General features: G+C 44.4%; 1 protein-coding gene across 2 annotated transcripts in view; it reads right to left on the bottom strand.

Moving 5' to 3' along the window:
• Positions 1 to 2,111: 2,111 nt before the first annotated feature.
• Positions 2,112 to 21,052, bottom strand: part of KCNJ15 (potassium inwardly rectifying channel subfamily J member 15) — a 46,580-nt gene continuing 27,639 nt past the window's right edge. For both annotated transcript variants that reach the window (XM_043538226.1, XM_027826880.3), the window contains exon 2: positions 2,112 to 7,670. In XM_043538226.1, coding sequence (XP_043394161.1) covers positions 6,527 to 7,654 — 1,128 coding nt within the window. In that variant the 5' untranslated portion in view covers positions 7,655 to 7,670 and the 3' untranslated portion in view covers positions 2,112 to 6,526. The remainder of the gene's footprint in view (positions 7,671 to 21,052) is intronic.

A 21,052-nucleotide genomic window follows, 5' to 3' on the forward strand; every position in this document is an offset into this window, starting at 1 on the left:
TCTTTATTCAGGCCTAATTTGATGGTGTCCAGTTTGCAAATTAATTCCTGTTCAGCAGTCTCTCGTTGGAGTCTGGTTTTGAAGTTTTTTGATTGTAATATTGCGACTTTTAGGTCTGTAATTGCGTGACCAGAGATTGAAGTGTTCTCCAACTGGTTGCAATATTACAACCAAAAAACTTCAAAAAAAGACTCCAACGAGAGACTGCTGAATTGGAATTAATTTGCAAACTGGACACCGTTAAATTAGGCTTGAATAAAGACTGGGAGTGGATGTGTTATTACACAAAGTAAAACTATTTCCCCATGTTTATTTTCCCCCCTACTGTTCCTCACATGTTCTTGTCAACTGCTGGAAATGGCCCATCTTGATTACCACTACAAAAAGTTTTTTTTTCTCTCCTGCTGGGGTAATAGCTCACCTTAACTGATCACTCTCGTTATAGTGTGTATGGTAACACCCATTTTTTCATGTTCTCTGTGTATAGAAAATCATCCTTCTGTAGGTTCCACTGCATGCATCCAATGAAGTGAGCTGTAGCTCATGAAAGCTTATGCTCAAATAAATTTGTTAGTCTCTAAGGTGCCACAAGTACTCCTGTTCTTTTTTCAGGGAGATTGAAGTGTTCTCCTACTACTTTTTGAATGTTACAATTCTTGATGTCTGATTTGTGTCCATTTATTCTTTTGCGTAGAGTCTGGCCAATGTACATGGCAGAGGGGCATTGCTGGCACATGATGACATATATATATATATGTGCAGGTGAACGAGCCCCTGATGGTGTGGCTGATGTGGTTAGATCCTATGATGGTGTTCCTCAAATAGATATGTGGACACAGCTGGCAACGGGCTTTGTTGCAGAGATTGGTTCCTGGGCTAGTGTTTTTGTTGTGTGGTGTGTGGTTGCTGGTATTTGCTTCAGGTTCGGGGGCTGTCTGTAAGCTGTCTGGACTACTTCCACCTTAATTGAATTGGCTTGTTAGCACTGACCCCCCCCCCCCACTTGGTAAGGCAACTCCAATCTTTTCATGTGCTATAATATATATTCTGCTTACTGTATTTTTCACCCCATGCATCTGATGAAGTGCGTTTTAGCCCACGAAAGCTTATGCCCAAATAAATTTGTTAGTCTCTAAGGTGCCACAAGGACTCCTTGTTGTTTTGCTGATACAGACTAACACGGCTACCCCTCTGAAACTTGTTCATTTTAGTTTTCTCAAGAGGAAGGCAGTCGTCTACAGACTCATGCTCAATGACAATAGCTTCATGGCACACAACAGGCATCCTTCACTGGTTAGGTGAAACCATTGCTATAATATGTATTATTCCTTCCAAGATTTGCCCTAGTGTAGGATAACATAAAGACCTATACTTAAAGACCTCTCCTACTTAATGCAACATTCCCAGAGAATTTTTAGTGATGTCTGTGAAAATAGCCCTCCCTTTTCTTGCCATAAATAGCAAGGTTAGCAGTTTAGCAGGCATTGCATACTTTATTCCAGTTTGTGGATTTTCATATTTATTCTGAGTCATTTCTTAATCTGGAGCACTGCAACGGGTACATTTTCACACACAGTTTTACAAGTTTATTGGATTAAAGGATAAGCAACAATCGCCTAACTTGAAAATTATTGTTTGACCACAGCTGTTAAGTGAAATCTTACTGTTCTCAGTGATTTAAGGGTATATCATCTTAGCAGAGGAAAGTAAGTGAGTTGTGACCCTATCTGAAATCAAACAATTCGATCCTTAACATGTACAGTACAGGAGGAGAGACTTTGGAATGGAACGACGGGAGGCTAACACTTTGTAGTAGAAAAGCTATGCACAAATATTGAAAATATACACGGTCCTTTAAAGCTCCCGGTCTAAGTCTCCTCTACAGGACACTAGATTTAATGGAGTACAGAATCAGGCCCATAGTATTTTGTTTATGAAAATATTCATCTGAGGTTGGTGTGTCTACTCCAGACTTCTAGCAGATACTTACGTCTATATACAGCACTTAGCTCCTATCAATTCTAATGATGTCAGACACATATCACATCTTGTTCAGCCTGATAATCAAAGAAGGTAAAATTGAATTAATTTAATACAGCTCATGCAATCTGTTGAGATGTGCAATAATCATCAAAAAGTTTATTATTAAAAATATATATACAATATATACAAAATACAGTTGCTGTACTACTTGTGGATTACATTGTTTGGTTTCTGTTTACTATGTGGTGACTCAGAACAGGACACTTCTGAGTAGCTTCCCCTGACAGACTATATAAAGCACTGGAAATGTTTCAAAAGTTTTTCCAAGCCAGGTGGGTACAGGATGTTCAGCAGAAATCTTCTCCATTAAGAAGACCCAGAACTGGTAATCTAATATTTTCATAGAATAGGCTGATGGCTGACTAGCCTAGTAAGAGCATAACGTTCCATTATTCATGTAATAACATACATAAGTGTGACAGATAAATAGTTATATTCCAGCCAGGCAGAATTTTAATATCAAATATGCAAGTGCTACAGTCTACACAATGCCTTCTTTTGTGCTGCTTTACATTATGGATCAGGCACAATCGATGCATAGTCATCATACCTGTTTTGAATTGAGAGCAGGCTGTCATAGGAAGTGTTCTCACTGGAGCTGGGCAAATACTACCAAATGTAACGGTGGAGATTTGTTCGAATATAAAATCATGAATTCACTTCAGTGCTCACGACCCGTTTTATTTGTCTATACAAATATGAGAGCCATTTTTGCAAGAAGTTTTGCATTTGTTTAGAAAGCAAAGGCCTCCCAAGTAGAACAGGGGGGGAATTTCAGTGAATAGTAAATTTGCCCCAAAATGCGTGTTGAGGGGCACTGAAACTATTCACAAATGCAAAATTACTTGGTTGAATTTGATGAATAGGTTTGGCTGAAAGGACCCTGAAAAAATATTCATTTTTTTTAAACTAACCCTTTTGACATTTTGTTTCAAAACAACATTTGCAGAATGAAATGACAGTCTAAGTATTTTGTTCAATCCAAACACAATGTTTTCTGTTTTGTTTTGATTCAGTGAGCATTCACTTTCAGTTTGAAACTAATCAACTTTTTTTTCCAGATTTTTCGGTTTAGAGACTGAACCAAAAAATCAATTATTCACTTAACTCTACTCACAAATACTTGTGCAAATGCATTTGCACAGTGCTATACACTAAGGGTGGGATCCATGAAGGGACTTAGGCTTTGTAAAACTGAGCATCATGGTGCCTAACTTTTATATGCTTAGAAAAATCACAGGAACAACGAAGCTGAGTTAGGTGCTTAGGCTCCCTATACAATGAATGGAGAGAGACAGGCACTTTACAATGGAATCCACAAAAGCCACTGGTGCTGGGCAATGGGAGACACTGATCAGAGGAGTGTGTGCTAAGCACATCTCCTCTCTCAGAGACAGGCATCTAGCTCTACTCAGCAATTCACAAACAGGAACCCACCCTTTGGGGTCAGGCAGCTTAGGTGGCTAAGGCATTTCTTGCAGGAATGAGTTAGGTACCTGCCTCCACACAAAATGGCTGGAGGAGGAGGTAGAGGTGGTGCCACCCACCTTATAACCTTTAACCCAGTGGTCAGAGCACTCACCTGGGATGTGGGAGACCTAGGTTTAATTCCTCCCTCTCTTCCAGAGGTGGGAAACAATTTGAACAGGGATCTCCCACCTCTTAGGAGGGTGCTCTAAGCATGAGATATGGGATATTTTGACGTGGGGCTTCTACTGTTGAAGCTGTTCCACTGCGATAAATAATGAAAGAGTGATCAGAGCAGGGGGACTGACTCCCCGTTCTCCCACATCCCAGAAGCATGCCCTAACCACCAGGCTATGGAGTTGTTCTTTCTCTCTAGCCCAAGGACTTTTTCACTGTAGATAAATCATTAAATAGTTATTGGGCTAGAGAGACCAATGGAACCCAATCCAGTAGACATGCTCTGAGGCTGCCTGTCAGATTGGGCCCTGCACATGAGATAGGCAACTGAATGCCTGTCCTCTCCCAGTTTGTGATTCGCTCTGGGGCTTAGGTGAGGAATAGACATCCAGATTCCAGACACCTAAGGTGAGGCAATGGTGCTTGTGCTCAGAGGCAGTAACATAGGCACCTAAGGAACTTCTACCCTGAAAACTTTGGTGCCAAGCAAGTTTATCACCTTCAGGGCTTCGCAGGAGTTTTGTGGATCAGAATGGAGCAAAAACTGGGATTTTGGCACCTAACCCTGAGACTTAGGTGCCTAAGTCCGGGGTTTAGGCACTTAAGTACCTTTTGGATCCCACTATAAGTGTTCGAGGCCATCTCAAAATCTCTTTAATTTCTTTTTTCCTGTCTCTAAGATACCCAGGGAAGTAGCGGAAGGTAGCCCATGTGACTTGAGTCACTTAATATCATGAAAAACTAGTAATGAGGAGCTGAAGACATTGATGAAGCAAATAGTTCATAAACAAACCATAAGCTGAAATTTCTTCATGGGTTGTACAGTTTCAAATCCTTAACACATTTTCAAAATCAAAGTCTACTCAAAGCTAATTAATGAGCAGGAGAAAAGAGGGCTAACTTTCTACTATTATTTGGTACAAGTAGATTCACAGAGTTTAAGGACAGACTGGACTCTTATAATCATCTAGTCTGACCTCCTGTGTAATACAGGCCACAGCATTGCACCCAGGGATATCTGCATCTAGCCTAGTGACTTGTAGTTCAGCTAGAGCATATCCTTTAGGGTTTGCACAGCTCTAATTCTGGTCAAGTGCAAGTGAGCTAACATTTTTCTTGGCATAAAATCATAGAAATGTAGGGCTGGAAGGGAACTCGAAAATGATTTACCTTAATGGCAGGACCCAGTGCTTCCCAGCCCTAGGCCCAGCCTGCATACATGACACACCCAAAGCTCACACTCAGGTAAACAGGCACTTTTCTATGTACCGGGTTTGCCAGATCAGGGCCTCTGGAGCTCACTACTGCCACTGGCAAAAGCACACCTGGGGCTGAAAGGAAACTCGTTTCTAAATTGTATCGGACAGCTGTTCTTCGTGCAGAAGTATGTTTCCAATTCACCACTGGTTTCTCCCAATTCCCTGTCTAGTTAAAGTGAGTCAATCTGTAAGCTTTGCTTTTGCTATATGTAAATGAATATGCCAAGCATATCCTAACTACCACACCCTCTGACTGCACCACAAAGAAATCAGCAATTGTTCAAATTACATTCCTTTATTAATAGAGTGGTTTAATAGACCGAAACTGAAATGGATCAAAGGAATGTTTGTCCATTAAAGTGGGCAGAAACAGTAAATATTGGCTACAGATGTCATCAAGATTTCATTTAACAAAAATTAAATATGGCCCATGGCAAAACAAGGAACCTTCAGAAATGTATTGTTAGGCTGCTAGTAGAAATGATTTACACTTTATGAAAACAAAAGTCTTGGCAAAGCCAGTTTTAACTCAGTTAATTACTGTTTTGATTCAGTGTTAACTGCCCTCAGCTCTCTCCCTAGATATTATATACAAGCCTGCCATTAACATGGTAAAAAAACAAATGAGTGTTCAAGAAACTAATGGTCCCTAATGGAGCTGAGAACACCCTTTTAACAAAGCCCAGCGGGGCTATTAGTGTACAAGTCATTTTCTCTCTCAGGATAAAAGAATGTGTTTACCAGTATAGGTTTCAGAGTAGCAGCCGTGTTAGTCTGTATCCGTAAAAACAACAGGAGGACTTGTGGCACATTAGAGACTAACCAATTTATTTGAGCATAAGCTTTCGTGAGCTACAGCCCACTTCATTGGATCTCCTCTGGGATATAAGAAGTTCTGCTTTAGCAGACGGCACTAGTGGATTCTACTGTGGCATTCAAGCGGACAACCAGTTCAAAATCTCCCCACTGTACTTTCCACTGCATACATCCGATGAAGTGAGCTGTAGCTCAGGAAAGCTTATGCTCAAATAAATTTGTTAGTCTCTAAGGTGCCACAAGTACTCCTTTTCTTTTTACCAGCTATAGTGTGTCTGCATTGATTGACCCACACTTATCTCACATTAACTTAGTTAAGACCACTTAAAGAAAATAAAGCACTGGTTTGAAAATAAACATTTTAAAAGAGCCTGTTTCCTTCTGGAAGCACTTGTGTGCTAACTTTGAGATCCCACTGTTATAATTAAACCATGGCAAATATCTATGTGAAGAAATCTTCTCATGGTATCAAAGGCCACTTACCAAATAGAAAGTAGTATGTCTGATCTGACAGCTGGTACAAGGCAGATTCTCAGAATAAATCCAACTCTGTTAAATCATTATGATAAACAAAGAAATCCCACCTAATTAAAACAAATACTCGATTAACAACTTGACTTGACAAAAGGACAGGTTTACTCTATACCAAGGCACTTGCTTAAGAGGTCTCTGATGCATTTTCTTAAGAGCCATACAGTATATAATGTATGCTTTTGTTTCAGTTTGTAAATAGGCATTACTAATGTTAAAGTTTGCTCATACAATCAAACATTGCTTTGCTGTAACAACATTGTTCTCAGTCCTCTCTCTCTTTCATCTTCCTGTCTGTATCTCTCTTCTAGTTTCTGTTTTTCAGAGTCCATGCTATAAAAAGTAGTGTCTACACTTCTTCTGATTTGCTCAAACTGACTAAAATCAGCAACATATTTACCATTTTGAGAGAGAGAAACCACAGGTACAAACTCATAACCCCAGTGGATCTCCTCTGGGATATAAGAAGTTCTGCTTTGGCAGACGGCACTAGTGGATTCTACTGTGGCATTCAAGAGGACAACTAGTTCAAAATCCTTTTCTTTTAGGTTTTGGGGTGTGAGATCTCTTAAAGGGCTACTTTCATCCAATATATGATAAAAGGTTAAAGGTAAAATGAGAAAAGGACTTTCTGAAGAGGAGTCAACATGGAATTTGACACTGGCTTGGTTGAGCAGGATCCTCTCCCCTTCTTTGGTTTCATAGGTTTGAAGAAGCTTCCCAGACAGCTGACACTGAATCAGAAGGCTCTTCCTCATATTTGCCACTCTGATCACAAGGCAAAGCTCTCCATTGTGTTTGGTAATTACAGCACAATGACTGAACTTAATAGTCTCAGCCCGTTTTTTGGGTCTTGCAATTTTGGCCAAGAAGGTACCAGTGATAAAGATCTCAATCAAAGTTGTGATGACCAGCTGAGCAACCAGGAGGAATATGGCATGAGGGCACTCCTCTGTGATGAAACGGAAGCCATAACCAATAGTTGTCTGTGACTCCAAAGAAAAGAGAAATGCTCCAGTTAGTGAGTTTACTTCCTTGACACAAGGCATATGTTTGGGGGGGAAAGGATCCCTTTCTAAATCTCCATGAAGAAATGCAATGGCATAATAGATAACTCCAAAGAGGAACCAGGTCATCACAAAAGTAGCAGCAAACAGGGTAAGTTTGTATCTCCACTTCATGTCTATAACCGTTGTCCACAAATCTTGAAGGTAAAGCAGGTATATACCATCTACTTTGTCAATTCTCACATTGCTGTGACCACTTTTGGACATCACCCGGGGTCTGTGTGTCTTGAGGTCAGCACTGATGATACTGTTAATGAGTGGGGCACTCGATGTATTGATTTGAGTGGTGCCCATTTTCAGTTCCTCAGTTCTAAGAAGAGAAAAAAAGAATTTAGTTATTTAACAAAGTCAAAGTACACGAGCCTTAAAAATCATGTGAAAAACACAGAAGGACAGAAGGTACACAATCATGACCGCATTACAGATGTATAGTAAAGGAATGTCCCTGGAACAAAAAGCTACCATCATATAGTGTCTGATATTAAAGCTAGTTGACTTTTACACTATGACTGTAGTGACTGCCATATAAGGAGAAATGGACTATCTTATGGTAGCTTGGAAAAGAAATTTGACCAAGCTAAAATCCTATGTTTGGACTGTATTTTTTAAAAAGGCATGAGGTAAAATTCTTCTCATATATTGTCGAGAAAGCAGGAGAGACTTGTTTTGACTACTACATTTATTCCCACTCATGCACTCAGGAGAAGGATTTCATTAAAATTAAACACATTTTGATGCTTGATTTAGAATGCCGGACTACCTTTGTCTTGCAAAACAACACAGTCAAAATAAGCAAAACAAATTTTGTTCATGGCTAATTAACTTCCATAAGTGATTTAATCAATCATTTCTAGCTCTTCCCTAAACATAGAACTAAACTACAGGGAAACAGCATAGTCCTGTGAACACATAAAGGAGAGTTTTGGAAAGAAATATTTGCACCTGAAAACTCTTCAAGGCTCTTTGTAACATATAGCACTCCAATTTCAAACAGTCAGTGGAAAACAGGAGGCAATTCACAAGTTCAGCATTCTAGCATTAGGCCCTGACCTGTGCAAACACAGGACTCAATGGAGCACAAGACTCAAAAAGTTTGTTTACTGTGAACCAAGTTCAGTGCAGATGGAGATTAAGTGGGAGTACATTCAGGACGGAACAAAGCCCACAAAGTGCAGGAGAAGGTTGCCTGTGCCAGTTTGATGAGGCAAATAAAGAAACACTGCTTCCAGGACAAGACAGTGGTTGCGTAGTGCAAGGACAGGGGATGTTACAGTAGTAGTTTCCAATAACAAAACTTCCTGCTCTAAAAAAAGCCCCCATGCATCCTTTGTGCTTTTGGCAGTTCATACAACAAACATCGGTTTGTTCCATTGTTTTGCTTAAAAAGAAGCTTTAATAAGTGTTTCTTTTTTATGAACCACAGGAAAAAAACGTTCTCCCTTGTAACTACTTAAAAGAAACTTGCAGGAAACTCAAGACCTATTTGTGGGGGGGAGGGGTGCCTGCCCCGGACAACAACATAATTGTTCAGTGTTGTAACTTTCCTGTTATGTCAATAAAAGAGAGTTTTGTTTACTAAATACACTGATAACCACATTACGGGTTTTTCAGGGGGAAAGTAATTGCAATTTTATTTGTATTGTCACACTGTAATTCATTCAGATTTTGTATTAATCGTTAAAGCTCATTTTAGGCTCAGTTCTAAATGATGATGATCCCAGCAGGAGACCTTTTATGGGACAATCAAACCACCACACAGACTGGGCAGCATGTCCAGATAAACAGAAAAAAAGAAGGAAAAAAAAGACCAAGAGATCTTAAAAAGAACTACAGGAGGAAGCAGAAAAAGCAAAACAAAACACAGCAGCATATGAGCAACTGCTATTTAGACAAGCCCAGAACTCAAATGGTGCTGCCAGAGAAAATACAGCTTATGTAAGGATATGCAACATGCAATGCAAAACTCATGAGGAAAAAATGCATGCCATACAGTCAAGAAGCTCCATTGCCCTCATCAAGCATTACCATGATAAGATATTGATATAAAAAGTGCCTAAAATCTGTCCTGATATCAATCCTATCTCCTCTAAAGCTCACTTCTCCGTAGTCTCTGCTTCCATTCATGAGAAGTGATGGGTTACAATCAGTTCTCTGCCACAAGTAGCTTTAATCTTCTAAAGGCCAAATTGTACCTGGACTTTGAGGCCATGCAGCGGAGTAAGGGCCAGCCCCACTCCCCTGTGCAGCCTACCAGCATTGCTGCTTTGTGTGCAGGGGGCAGAGCAGGCTCCCCAGAGCTGCTACCTCCTCCCAGTTGTGCAGCTGTGTGAGGCGTGGGTGGAGAGAGCCAAGGACCTGCCCTCTCCCCTCAGTGCACCAGTCAGTGGAGTTGAGCTGGGGGGGGATGGCGAATGATGGGCCTGTGAGGTGGGAAGGTCCCAGAACTCGGGCATCTACACCGCAATTAAACAGCCCCTTTGCCTAAGCCCCAGGAGCCCAGTGTAAACATACCCTAATGGGCTATAGCAAAACAGTCTTCTCCAAGACAGCAGGGAGGAGCCAGGGAAGGAACTGTGATTCTAAGGCATGATTCTATCTCAGGGTTGCTCGGAGCAGGGAACAGTTACAACTTGTGCTGCCTCTTCCGAAGACACCAGATTTCAGTTTAGCTGTAAGTGACCTACAGAATGTTCCAAGTAACCTCCCATTCACCCCTTCATTCAAGCGACCTGACGCTCTGTCCCTGACATCCCCAGCCTTTTCTCCACTTCTGTGGTGGGGACTTACTGATCTGTAGGTTGCTGGATCTCCCTTAGCTTATATACGCATGATAATAGCTTCATTCTGGTCTTTGCTAGGCTCCTCTCTTGATTTTTATTTCTATATTATCTCAAGGCTCTCAGCTCTTCAGATACTTCCTTTGGTATTCTGGAATGGATCCCATCTGATCCTGGACTTTTTTCTGACTTCCTGCATTTTCCCTGTTACATCATCTATTCCTGCACAAGCTTGAATTCCTTTATTATATTTATTCCTCTCATGGGAAATTCGTGTTGGTTTTTTCTTACTGTAAAAGTACTTTGCTTGGTGTCATCCTTGCTGCATGACAGAGGCATTGCAATACTGTACAAGACCAGCAGCCCATCTAATCCAGTGTCAGATGCTTCCGAGGAATGAACCCTTTAGTAACTAGTCATGGGATAACCTGCACCCAAGGTAAATTTTCTCCAAACCCAAATAGTTAGAGATTGGCTTATACCCTGAAGCTTGAGGGGTTTTATCCCTTCCAAAGCTCCTGGTTTTAAAAATGTTTTCTATTTTAACAGGATAGTCTTGTTACTCACATAAATATCTAATCCCTTTTTGAACCTGCTAAACTCTTGGCCTCTATGATATCTTGTGGCAATGAGTTCCACAGGCTCACAGTGAGCTGTCTGGATAAGCATTTCCTTTTTGTATTTGCCACTTTCCAATGTCATTGAATGTCCCCTTGTTCTTGTGGAGATTAGAGAGAAAGACTGAACAGAAGATGCCAATCAATCTTCCCTAAATCATTCATTATTTCATATACTTTTATCTGATCCCCTCTTAGTCAGTTCCTCTCTAAGGTTAACAATCCCAATCTTTTCAATCTCTCTTCATATGAGAGCTTTTCCATGCCCTTAATAGTTTTCATCACTGGTCTCAGAACCTCCTCTAATTCGGAAATAGCCTTTCTGAGATGGGGTAACCTGTACAGTATCCCATATGAGGGCAAGTCATTGAGTTATACAATGTCATTATAATATTTTCCTTAATATTCTCCATCTCATTCTGTATGCATTTTATATACAGGCACCTTAAAATATTTCTACAGGGGGACTTCCTTACATCTGGAAGTTTTCAGTTCTGTCTTGATTCCCTGCCCAGCTTTTATTCTACTTCTTTTCCTTTTAATTTTTTCCTGAATCAGCAAACATTCCTAAAACAACAAATTTACGTTTTTCAAACATTCCCAATAACAATGACATTTGCTAGTTGTAAGGGAGCAAACCAGTTGATTTATACCGAAGTGAAAACTATCAGGTTACTTAGCCAAAATACCTTGTTAAAAAAAAAACCAAATCCGTCCCAACTCTAACCATTGAATTAATTGATAGCTTAAAGAAACAGTAGCATAATAAGGGCAGGGAAGGAGTAGTCTCAGATTTATTTTGTACTGTAATGCCCAACAGTTAGCCCCTCCAGATTTCTGGTCAGAACTTTGTAACCACCAAAAGAGAGATTCCCCACCAGACTGTGTACTGGGTAAAGGACTTTAGTACACACAAGATCAAGAAAGCTTAGGGTATGTCTACACTACGAAAATAGGTCGATTTTATAGAAGTTGATTTTTAGAAATCGATTTTATACAGTCGATTATGTGTGTCCCCACTAAGCACATTAAGTCGGAGGACTGTGTCCTCAATACCGTGGCTAGCTATCCCACAGTTCCCTGAGTCTCTGCTGCCCATTGGAATTCTGGGTTAAGCTCCCAATGCCTGATGGGGCAAAAACATTGTCGCAGGTGGTTTTGGGTGTATGTCGTCAGTCGCCCCTCCCTCTGTGAAAGCTACAGCAGACAATCGTTTCGCGCCTTTTTTCCTGGGTTACCTGTGCAGACGCCATAGCACAACAGGCATGGAGCCCGCTCAGCTCACCGCTGCTGTTGTGAGCATTGTAAACACCTCACGCATTATCCTGGAGTATGTGCAGAACTGGGCTAAGAGACGCCAGCATGAGGACAATTGTGAGGAGGACATGGACACAGACGTTCCTGAAAGCATGGGATGTGGCAATTGGGACATCATGGCGGCAGTGGGGCTGGTTGATACAGTGGAACGCTGATTCTGGGCCCGGCAAACAAGCACAGACTGGTGGGACCGCATAGTGCGGCAAGTATGGGATGATTCACAGTGGCTGCGAAACTTTCATATGTGTAAGTCCTCTTTCCTTGAACTTTGTGAGTTGCTTTTCCCTGCCCTTGAACTTTGTGAGTTGCTTTTCCCTGCCCTGAAGCGCAGGAATACGAAGATGAGAGCAGCCCTGAAACTTGAGAAGGGAGTAGAGATAGCCCTGTGGAAGCTTGCAACACCTGACTGCTACCGGTCAGTTGGGAATCAATTTGGAGTGGGCAAGTCTCCTGTGGGGACTGCTGTGATCCAAGTAGCCAATGCAATCAATGACTTTCTGCTATCAAGGGTAGTGACTCTGGGGAATATGCACGTCATAGTGGATGGCTTTGCTGCAATGGGTTTCCCTAACTGTGGTGGGGCCATAGATGGAACGAACATCCCTATCTTGGCACCAGACCACCTTGCCAAGCAATACATAAACCGCTAGGGCTGCTTCTTAATGGTGCTGCAAGCACTGGTAGATCACAAGGGACATTTCATAGAATCATAGAATATCAGGGTTGGAAGGGACCCCAGAAGGTCATCTAGTCCAACCCCCTGCTCGAAGCAGGACCAATTCCCAGTTAAATCATCCCAGCCAGGGCTTTGTCAAGCCTGACCTTAAAAACCTCTAAGGAAGGAGATTCTACCACCTCCCTAGGTAACGCATTCCAGTGTTTCACCACCCTCTTAGTGAAAAAGTTTTTCCTAATATCCAATCTAAACCTCCCCCATTGCAACTTGAGACCATTACTCCTCGTTCTGTCATCTGCTACCATTGAGAACAGTCTAGAGCCATCCTCTTTGGAACCCCCTTTCAGGTAGTTGAAAGCAGCTATCAAATCCCCCCTCATTCTTCTCTTCTGAAGACTAAACAATCCCAGCTCCCTCAGCCTCTCCTCATAAGTCATGTGCTCTAGACCCCTATCATTTTTGTTGCCCTTCGCTGGACTCTCTCCAATTTATCCACATCCTCCTTGTAGTGTGGGGCCCAAAACTGGACACAGTACTCCAGATGAGGCCTCACCAGTGTCGAATAGAGGGGAACGATCACGTCCCTCGATCTGCTCGCTATGCCCCTACTTATACATCCCAAAATGCCATTGGCCTTCTTGGCAACAAGGGCACACTGCTGACTCATATCCAGCTTCTCGTCCACTGTCACCCCTAGGTCCTTTTCCGCAGAACTGCTGCCTAGCCATTCGGTCCCTAGTCTGTAGCGGTGCATTGGATTCTTCCATCCTAAGTGCACTATAAGGTGGGTAGAAAGCTGGCTAGATTGTCGGGCTCAACGGGTAGTGATCAATGGCTCCATGTCTAGTTGGCAGCCGGTGTCAAGTGGAGTGCCCCAGGGGTCGGTCCTGGGGCCGGTTTTGTTCAATATCTTCATAAATGATCTGGAGGATGGTGTGGATTGCACTCTCAGCAAATTTGCGGATGATACTAAACTGGGAGGAGTGGTAGATACGCTGGAGGGGAGGGATAGGATACAGAAGGACCTAGACAAATTGGAGGATTGGGCCAAAAGAAATCTGATGAGGTTCAATAAGGATAAGTGCAGGGTCCTGCACTTAGGATGGAAGAATCCAATGCACCGCTACAGACTAGGGACCGAATGGCTAGACATTTCACCGACATCAACGTGGGATGTCCAGGAAAGGTGTATGATGCTCGCATCTTTAGGAACTCCAGGCTGTTCAAGCAGTTGCAAGAAGGGATTTACTTCCCAGACCAGAAAATTACCGTTGGCGATGTTGAAATGCCAATAGTTATCCTTTGGGACCCAGCTTACCCCTAGCTTCCATGGCTCATGAAGCCATACACAGGCAGCCTGGACAGTAGTAAGGAGCAGTTCAACTGTAGGCTGAGGACGTGCAGAATGGTGGTAGAATGTGCCTTTGGACATTTAAAAGCTCACTGGCGCTGTTTGCTGACTAGGTCAGACCTCAGCGCAACCAATATTCCCATGGTTATTGCTGCTTGCTGTGTGCTCCATAATATCTGTGAGAATAAGGGGAAAACGTTTATGGCGGAGTGGGAGGTTGAGGCAAATCGCCTGGTGGCCCATTTTGAGCAGCCAGACACCAGGGCGATTAGAAGAGCATAGCTAGGTGCGCTGCACATCAGAGAGGCTTTGAAAACCAGCTTCATGACTGGCCAGGCTTCAGTGTGACAGCTGTTGATTTTAATTCCCTGTAAGCCAACCACCCTCCCCCCTTTGATCACAGCTGGCAAAGGAAATAAAGTAACTATTGTTTTGAAACCAAGCATTCTTTCTTTATTAATTAAAAAAAGGTGAGATAACTGACAAGGTAGCCCAGGTGGGGTGGGGTGCGAGGAGAGAAGAACAAAGCCACATTGCTTATTGTAGCCACACTACAAATCAAAACTGTTTGAATGACAGCCTTCTGTTGCTTGGGCATCCTCTGAAGTGGAGTGGCTGGGTGCCCGGAGCCTCCCTCTCCCTGCGTTCTTGGGCATCTGGGTGAGGAGGATATGGAACTTGGGGAGGAGGGCAGGTGGTTATACAATGGATGCAGTGGGGGTCTGTGCTCTTGTTGGCTTTCCTGCAGCTCCAACAGATGCTTCATCATATCCCGTTTGCTCCCCCATTAGCCTCACCATCCCCTCCTGCCTCTGCTCTTTGCACTGACTTAATGCTTTTACGGCCTCTGCCACTGAATGCCTCCATGCATTCAGCTGCACCCTATCAGTGCGGGAGGACTGCATGAGCTCGGAAAATATGTCATTGCGAGTGCGTTTTTTTCGCCTTCTAATCGGTGATAACCTCAGGGACGGAGATGATGGGGGAGCATAGAAACATTTGCACCTGGGTGGAGATAAAAAGGGAGAGTAAAATGTAAGATGATACATTTCTGAGAACAAAAGGGAGACTCTTTCACAGCAAATCAAGCAATCTGCAGCAGACAGCACATGTGCTTTAGGTACAAGGTCGCATTTTGTCTTTTATATTGAGCACCTGCTGGTATGATGACACATCGCACATGGTTGGGCAACAGAATTCGGTTTCCAGGCAGCCATGGTAAGCTAAAGGGCACGCAGGGTTGGCTTCTTACGCCTTCATAACATGTGGGAATGGTTTCAAACTGCAGCGCCCTCCTTTCCCATAGCAAGCAATGCTGGCTGGATTTCACATTTAAAAGGAGGGGCTGCAGTTTTCGGGTGGATGTGCAGCACACACCTCCCCCCAACCCTACCGTGTGGCTGTTCTCTGGGATAATCCCTTCACCCCTCCCCCCACCACGTGGCTATTCTCCAGGATAACCCCTTTAGCCAAACGCAAACAACCCAGCATGAACGGGGTCCTTTTACTGTTCCCTTACAAAAATTCCCCTATTTCAACCAGGTGACCATGAATGATATCACTCTCCTGAGCCTGACACAGAAAGATAAAGACCAAATGTTGCTTGAATGCAACCAAAACCCAGAACCATTCGCTGCCATGCTTTGTGCTGCAGTGATTCCAACTACTTGCTACTGGCTTGGCGTGGTAAAGTGTCCTACCATGGAGGATGAAATAAGGCAGCCCTCCCCAGAAACCTTCTGCAAAGGCTTTCAGAGTACCTCCAGGAGAGCTTCATGGAGACGTCCCTGGAGGATTCCCACTCCATCCCCAGACATGTTAACAGACTTTCCCAGTAGCTGTACTGGCCGCGAATGCGTCCCAATTCTTCAGGGCAAATCAAACATTAAACACTATTGTTTCTATACCCCGTACTGTAGTTACACATGTGTACTCACCAGAGCTGCCTTCTCTGGCTTCAGGGTCAGGGATCCCGCCTTGGGAGGGTTTTGGCTCCAGGGTGATGAAAAGGTCCTGGCTCCTGGGGAGAACAGATTCACCGCTTGCCTGCTGCACGTTCTCCTCCTCCTCCTCCTCCTCCTCCTCCTCCTCATCCACAAAATCCTCCTCCGTGTTGCGTGAGACTCCCCCCTTGCAGGTGTCCATGGGACACCTGCTCTTCTTGCCGGGGAGGCATACCAAAGTCGATTTTAAGAGCCCTTTAGGTTGATGGAACGGGGTTGCTCGTGTAGACGCATTCATTATAAAATTGACCTAACGCGGCTACATTCAACCTAACCCCGTAGTGTAGACCAGGACTTAGAGTTATGTACCAAACCACTGACAATCAGTATCTTGATGTTAACACTGATGCCAAGGGCCACATTATCAAAGAGCTGAGACCCACTTGCATACACACAAAAATGTCCCCACCGTGCAACTAGATATGCTTGTTTAGGATCTGCTTGGGCCTACACAAATCGATTAAAGAAGTACAAAACCATTATTTGATCAAATGGCCTGAAATGCCTCCCTTCTTATCCATCAGATATGCTTTGCCAATGGAGCCTCCCCCACCCTCCTCTTGAATATAAATGACTAAAACTTACATTGATCTTTTAGCCATTGTTAGCTACCAGCATTTGAAAAAAAGAAAACAAACCTTTTTCATCTTGAGATCTTTGGCAGGTCACACATAGGGTTGCCTGGTGTCCGGTTTTTGACTGGAATGCCCGGTCGAAAAGGGACCCTGGCAACTCTGGTTGGCACTGCCAACTGAGCCATTAAAAATCTGTTCGGCGGCGCAGTGGGGGCCCGGGGCTAAGGCAGGCTCCCTACCTGCCCTGGATCCTCATTGCTCCTGGAAGTGGCTGCCTGGTCCCTGCAGCCCCTAGGCACTGGATCAGACAGTGACTGGGAGGCTCCATGTGCTGCCCCTGTCCCAATTGCTGGCTCCGCAGCTCCAATTGGCTGGGAACTGCAACCAATTTGAACTGGGAGCGGGCAGCACCTGCAGGCACAAAGGCACCATGCACACCTGTCTGGCCACCTGTGCGCCTAGAGGCCGCAGGGATCTGGCGGCCGCTTCCTCGGAGCCAAGGTAAGTGACGCCGGGACCCCGTAGCCCCGCCCACACCCCAAACCCCTCATCCCCAGCCCCACCCCAGAGCCTGGTGCCCCCTTCTGCACCCAAACTCCTCATCCCTGGTCCCACCCTCAGCCAGAGCCCTCACCCCCCCACACATACCCCAACCCTCTGCCCCAGCCCGGAGTCCCCTCCCACACCCCAAACCCCTCATCCCCGGCCCCACCCCAGAGCCTACACCCCCCAGATGGAGCCCATGCCCCCTCCCAAACTCCAAACCCCTTGGACCCATCCTGGAGCCCCTTCCTTCACCCCAAACCCCTCATCCCCAGCCCCACTCAAAAGCCTGCACTCCCAGCCCAGAGCCCATACTCCCTTCCGCACCCCAACCCCCTGTTCCAGCCTGGTGAAAGTGAATGAGGGTGGGGGAGAGCAAGCGAGGGAGGGAGGGGGGATGTAGCGAGCGGAGGCAGGGCCTTGGAGAAGGGGTGGGGCATGGGCAAGGCCTCAGAGAAGTGAGGGTGGGGGCAGGGCAAGGGTGCTTGGTTTTGTGTGATTAGAAATTGGTAGCCCTAGTCACACAAGGTTCAGAGGGTTGTAAACATGTCTCAGCATTCTCACAACTTTGTCCACCATCCCTCTGGGCTACACAAGTGCTGGACGGTGGCAGGTTCTGCTCTGTGACAGTCGACCAGCTAGACCCTCCTCCATGTTCCAACACATGGAATCAGAAAGGTGAGCAGTACCTGAAAATGAGCTCCTCATCTTCCCCAGGCTGCAGCATCCAGTAATAGAGCCTTGTCACCTGAAACCCTGGACTCTTCCAGCGACTGTTACTTCTAGGCTCCTGGCTAGGCTCCAGGCTGGAGTAACAGTCTTCTCTACAGCTGGGAGAAGGGAAGGACAGGCTGGTAGCCCATCTGATCAACAGTGCCAATATGTTTTTTAAATAAATTGCCTTTTATTTGTAAAAGGGCTGGACTCTCATGCCTATAAATATATCTGCCTGTGGCTGATAGATCAGTTCCTAAAGCTAGCCCATCCATTTGCCTCTCCCCAGCCACAAGTTGATACTAAGGCACATAAAACAGAGTCCAATGGATGATATGAATAGCTCTGTCTGACTGATCTCAGACATGCATCTCTCAGCAAAGGGAGTAAAACATCCAAATCCAGTCATAGGTCTTCATAAGTTTTTCTCTGCCTGACTGACATTTGATCAGTCAAGGATGAGGTCAAACCAAAGAAGTCTGGGTGTTCCACTGTGTCCAGCAGAGATTCATATCTCTCCAAGGGCCTGATCAGGGCCATTGCTATTGATTTTATGTGTAAGATGCTCAGGTACCACAATGATGGGCAGAAGAAAAAGAAAGCAAGAAAGAAAGAGGAAATCCATCCAAGTCAGTGGAGACATTCTGTTGTTTTCAATGGGCTTTAGATCAGATCCCCAAACAGGTCTGAGGAACATAGTCCCTGCAGTATGGAGAAGCTTTCACTGCCACTGCCCATGTTCAGAAGATAAACAGAGGGTTTTGCTGTCCACAGAGCTATCAATCTGGAATCCTTCATGAGCACCATTTTTTAAAACAAACTGAACTGTTACTAAAGTTTGTTTTTCTGTTGTATGAAACAAGTTATAAAATGCTGCTGGAACAAAGACAAACATTTATGTGAAGAATCACCAGAAACCTGTTATGTTCAAACTTTTTTATGAATGACTTTTCCTCAGTAACAAAATGTTCAGTACTTTTTTATGTGGCTCTTGCTGGGGTATTATTTTTGCAAATTCCTTAAGTTCAAAGTGCTTTCATCTTTACTCTTTATTAGCACAGCCAGCATTCTGACTCCCAATTCCTGAGTGGTGCTCTGCCCTCCCATCACCCTTCCCCCAGTTCATTCTGTGCAAACCTTACCTGTCTCTTTAGGAGGGCAAATCTAAACAGACACTAGTTCATTATGAAGTCACACTTTCCATTTCTGAGGCTCGGAGTGCTAGAATTAAACTGCAGGTTACAAAGAGCCATTATCAGCTGAACATGCTTACCATAATAATACTTAGCACTTCCCCACTGTATCACTTACAGCTTCAAAGTGCTGTACAAACACTATTTAATGCTCACAACGCTGCTGTGAAGGAGGCAAGCATCCCTAGCCCACTTTATGTAGGCAGAAAGGAGCAGAGAGAGAGGCCAATGTCTTATCCAAAGCTGCATAACAAGACAGTAACCGAGCCAGGATTAGAACTCTGGAGATCCTAGAGACTACCCATTTTCTTGTCCAGTAGGCATTGCTGTATGAGGTTCCCCATTTCTTTTCTCCTTACCTTGTTAGTGTGCCCTTCTGGGGTCCTCCATTCCCATGTCCTCTCCCCCTTCCCTCTGGGGTGTGTCTTTTCCCTGTGAGGTATTCCTTGGTGTCCTGTTTTCCCTGGTCCTGGGAGGTATCCCCTTCCTGTCCTGCCCTCCTTAGCTCTTTGAATTAAAGGGACTCTACCTATTTACATGTGTGTTACCACATTCACCACCACAGTATCTTGGTCTCCTACAAGTTTTATTTATTGCTTTACAAATATCGTATGCTAGGCAAGACTGATAGCACCACCTACAGTGAAGGTGGTCCGACACTTCCCATTATCACACCCTGTTTTCAGTTATAACTGCCAAACTTTAACCATTTGGGCTCAAATTTTCCATGCTCTGTGTCTGCTGCAGGGTGAATTATTTATGGAAGTTTCTGCCAAAATGGTTCAACCGTTTCCAAGAATGAGGCTAGGGAAAAGTATGTTGTTTTATGTAGTGTCAAGTGTCCACAGTTCTGGGGCAGCCCTGTTGTGTGGCTGGCTTTGGGGATAGAGACCTCAGGGCTTCCAGGGTCCATGGTTCCAGGGCACCTCCTCTCTGGCACGGAGCCAGGAGCCTGGAAACTCTGGGATCTCTGGGATTATGGCTTGGCTCCAGTCTCCATAGCAAGGAGCCTGGAAACCTTGAGGTTTTCCCAGGGCTTCTAGGCTCAAGCTGCGGAGCCATAACCTGGAAACTCTGTGGGGTTCTCAGCACTTCCTGGCTCCCTGCCATGGAGCCAGGAAGTCCTAGGATGGATTTCCCAAATGCAGCTCCTGGGCAGCCCCATCCTACAGACTGTTCTGGGATGTGGAACCCAGGGCTTCCAGACTCCCAGGCCAGCTGGCTCCTTGGGAGCCTTCTATCTGGAAGTCCTGCCATCCCCAGCTCAGGTGGTCCATGCAGCAGGGCCGCACCTAGCCGCAAATCCTGTAAACCCTTCCCTGGCAGCTTGTGATGAAATTGACAGGATTTTTGTCAGATTTACTGCTGCTCACTCCTGAATCCTAGCAAGATTCCTGTCAAGACAAGAATCCTATTAATTTCATGCAGCCTAGGGGAGCCTTTTTCATTTCAGAAACACTCTGAGTCAGCATTTTCAAAACAAACCATTTCTGGAGTTTCAGGTTCACAGAAAAATGTAAAAAATGGTTTTGGTCCAAGTCAGAATGAAAAATTTTAAAATGTCAAAATTTCTTGTGAACTAGAAATCCTCAGTTTAGGCCATCGCTAACAAAGAGCTAATTTCTAAGCAGCCAGCAGCAATTAATTGATCTTAGACTATTAGTGGTAAATGTGCCCAGTGGCCTGTGATGGGATGTTAGATGGGGTGGGATCTGAGTTTCTACAGTTCTTTCCTGGGTGTCTGGCTGGTGAGTCTTGCCCACATGCTCAGGGTTCAGCTGATCGCCATATTTGGGATCGGGAAGGAATTTTCCTCCAAGGCAGATTGGCAGAGGCCCTGGGAGTTTTTTGCCTTCCTCCGCAGCGTGGGGCACGGGTCACTTGCTGGAGGATTCTCTGCACCTTGAAGTCTTTAAACTACAATTT

This window comes from Chelonia mydas, chromosome 1 (assembly GCF_015237465.2).
Source record: "Chelonia mydas isolate rCheMyd1 chromosome 1, rCheMyd1.pri.v2, whole genome shotgun sequence".
Classification (NCBI taxonomy): Eukaryota; Metazoa; Chordata; order Testudines; family Cheloniidae; genus Chelonia; species Chelonia mydas.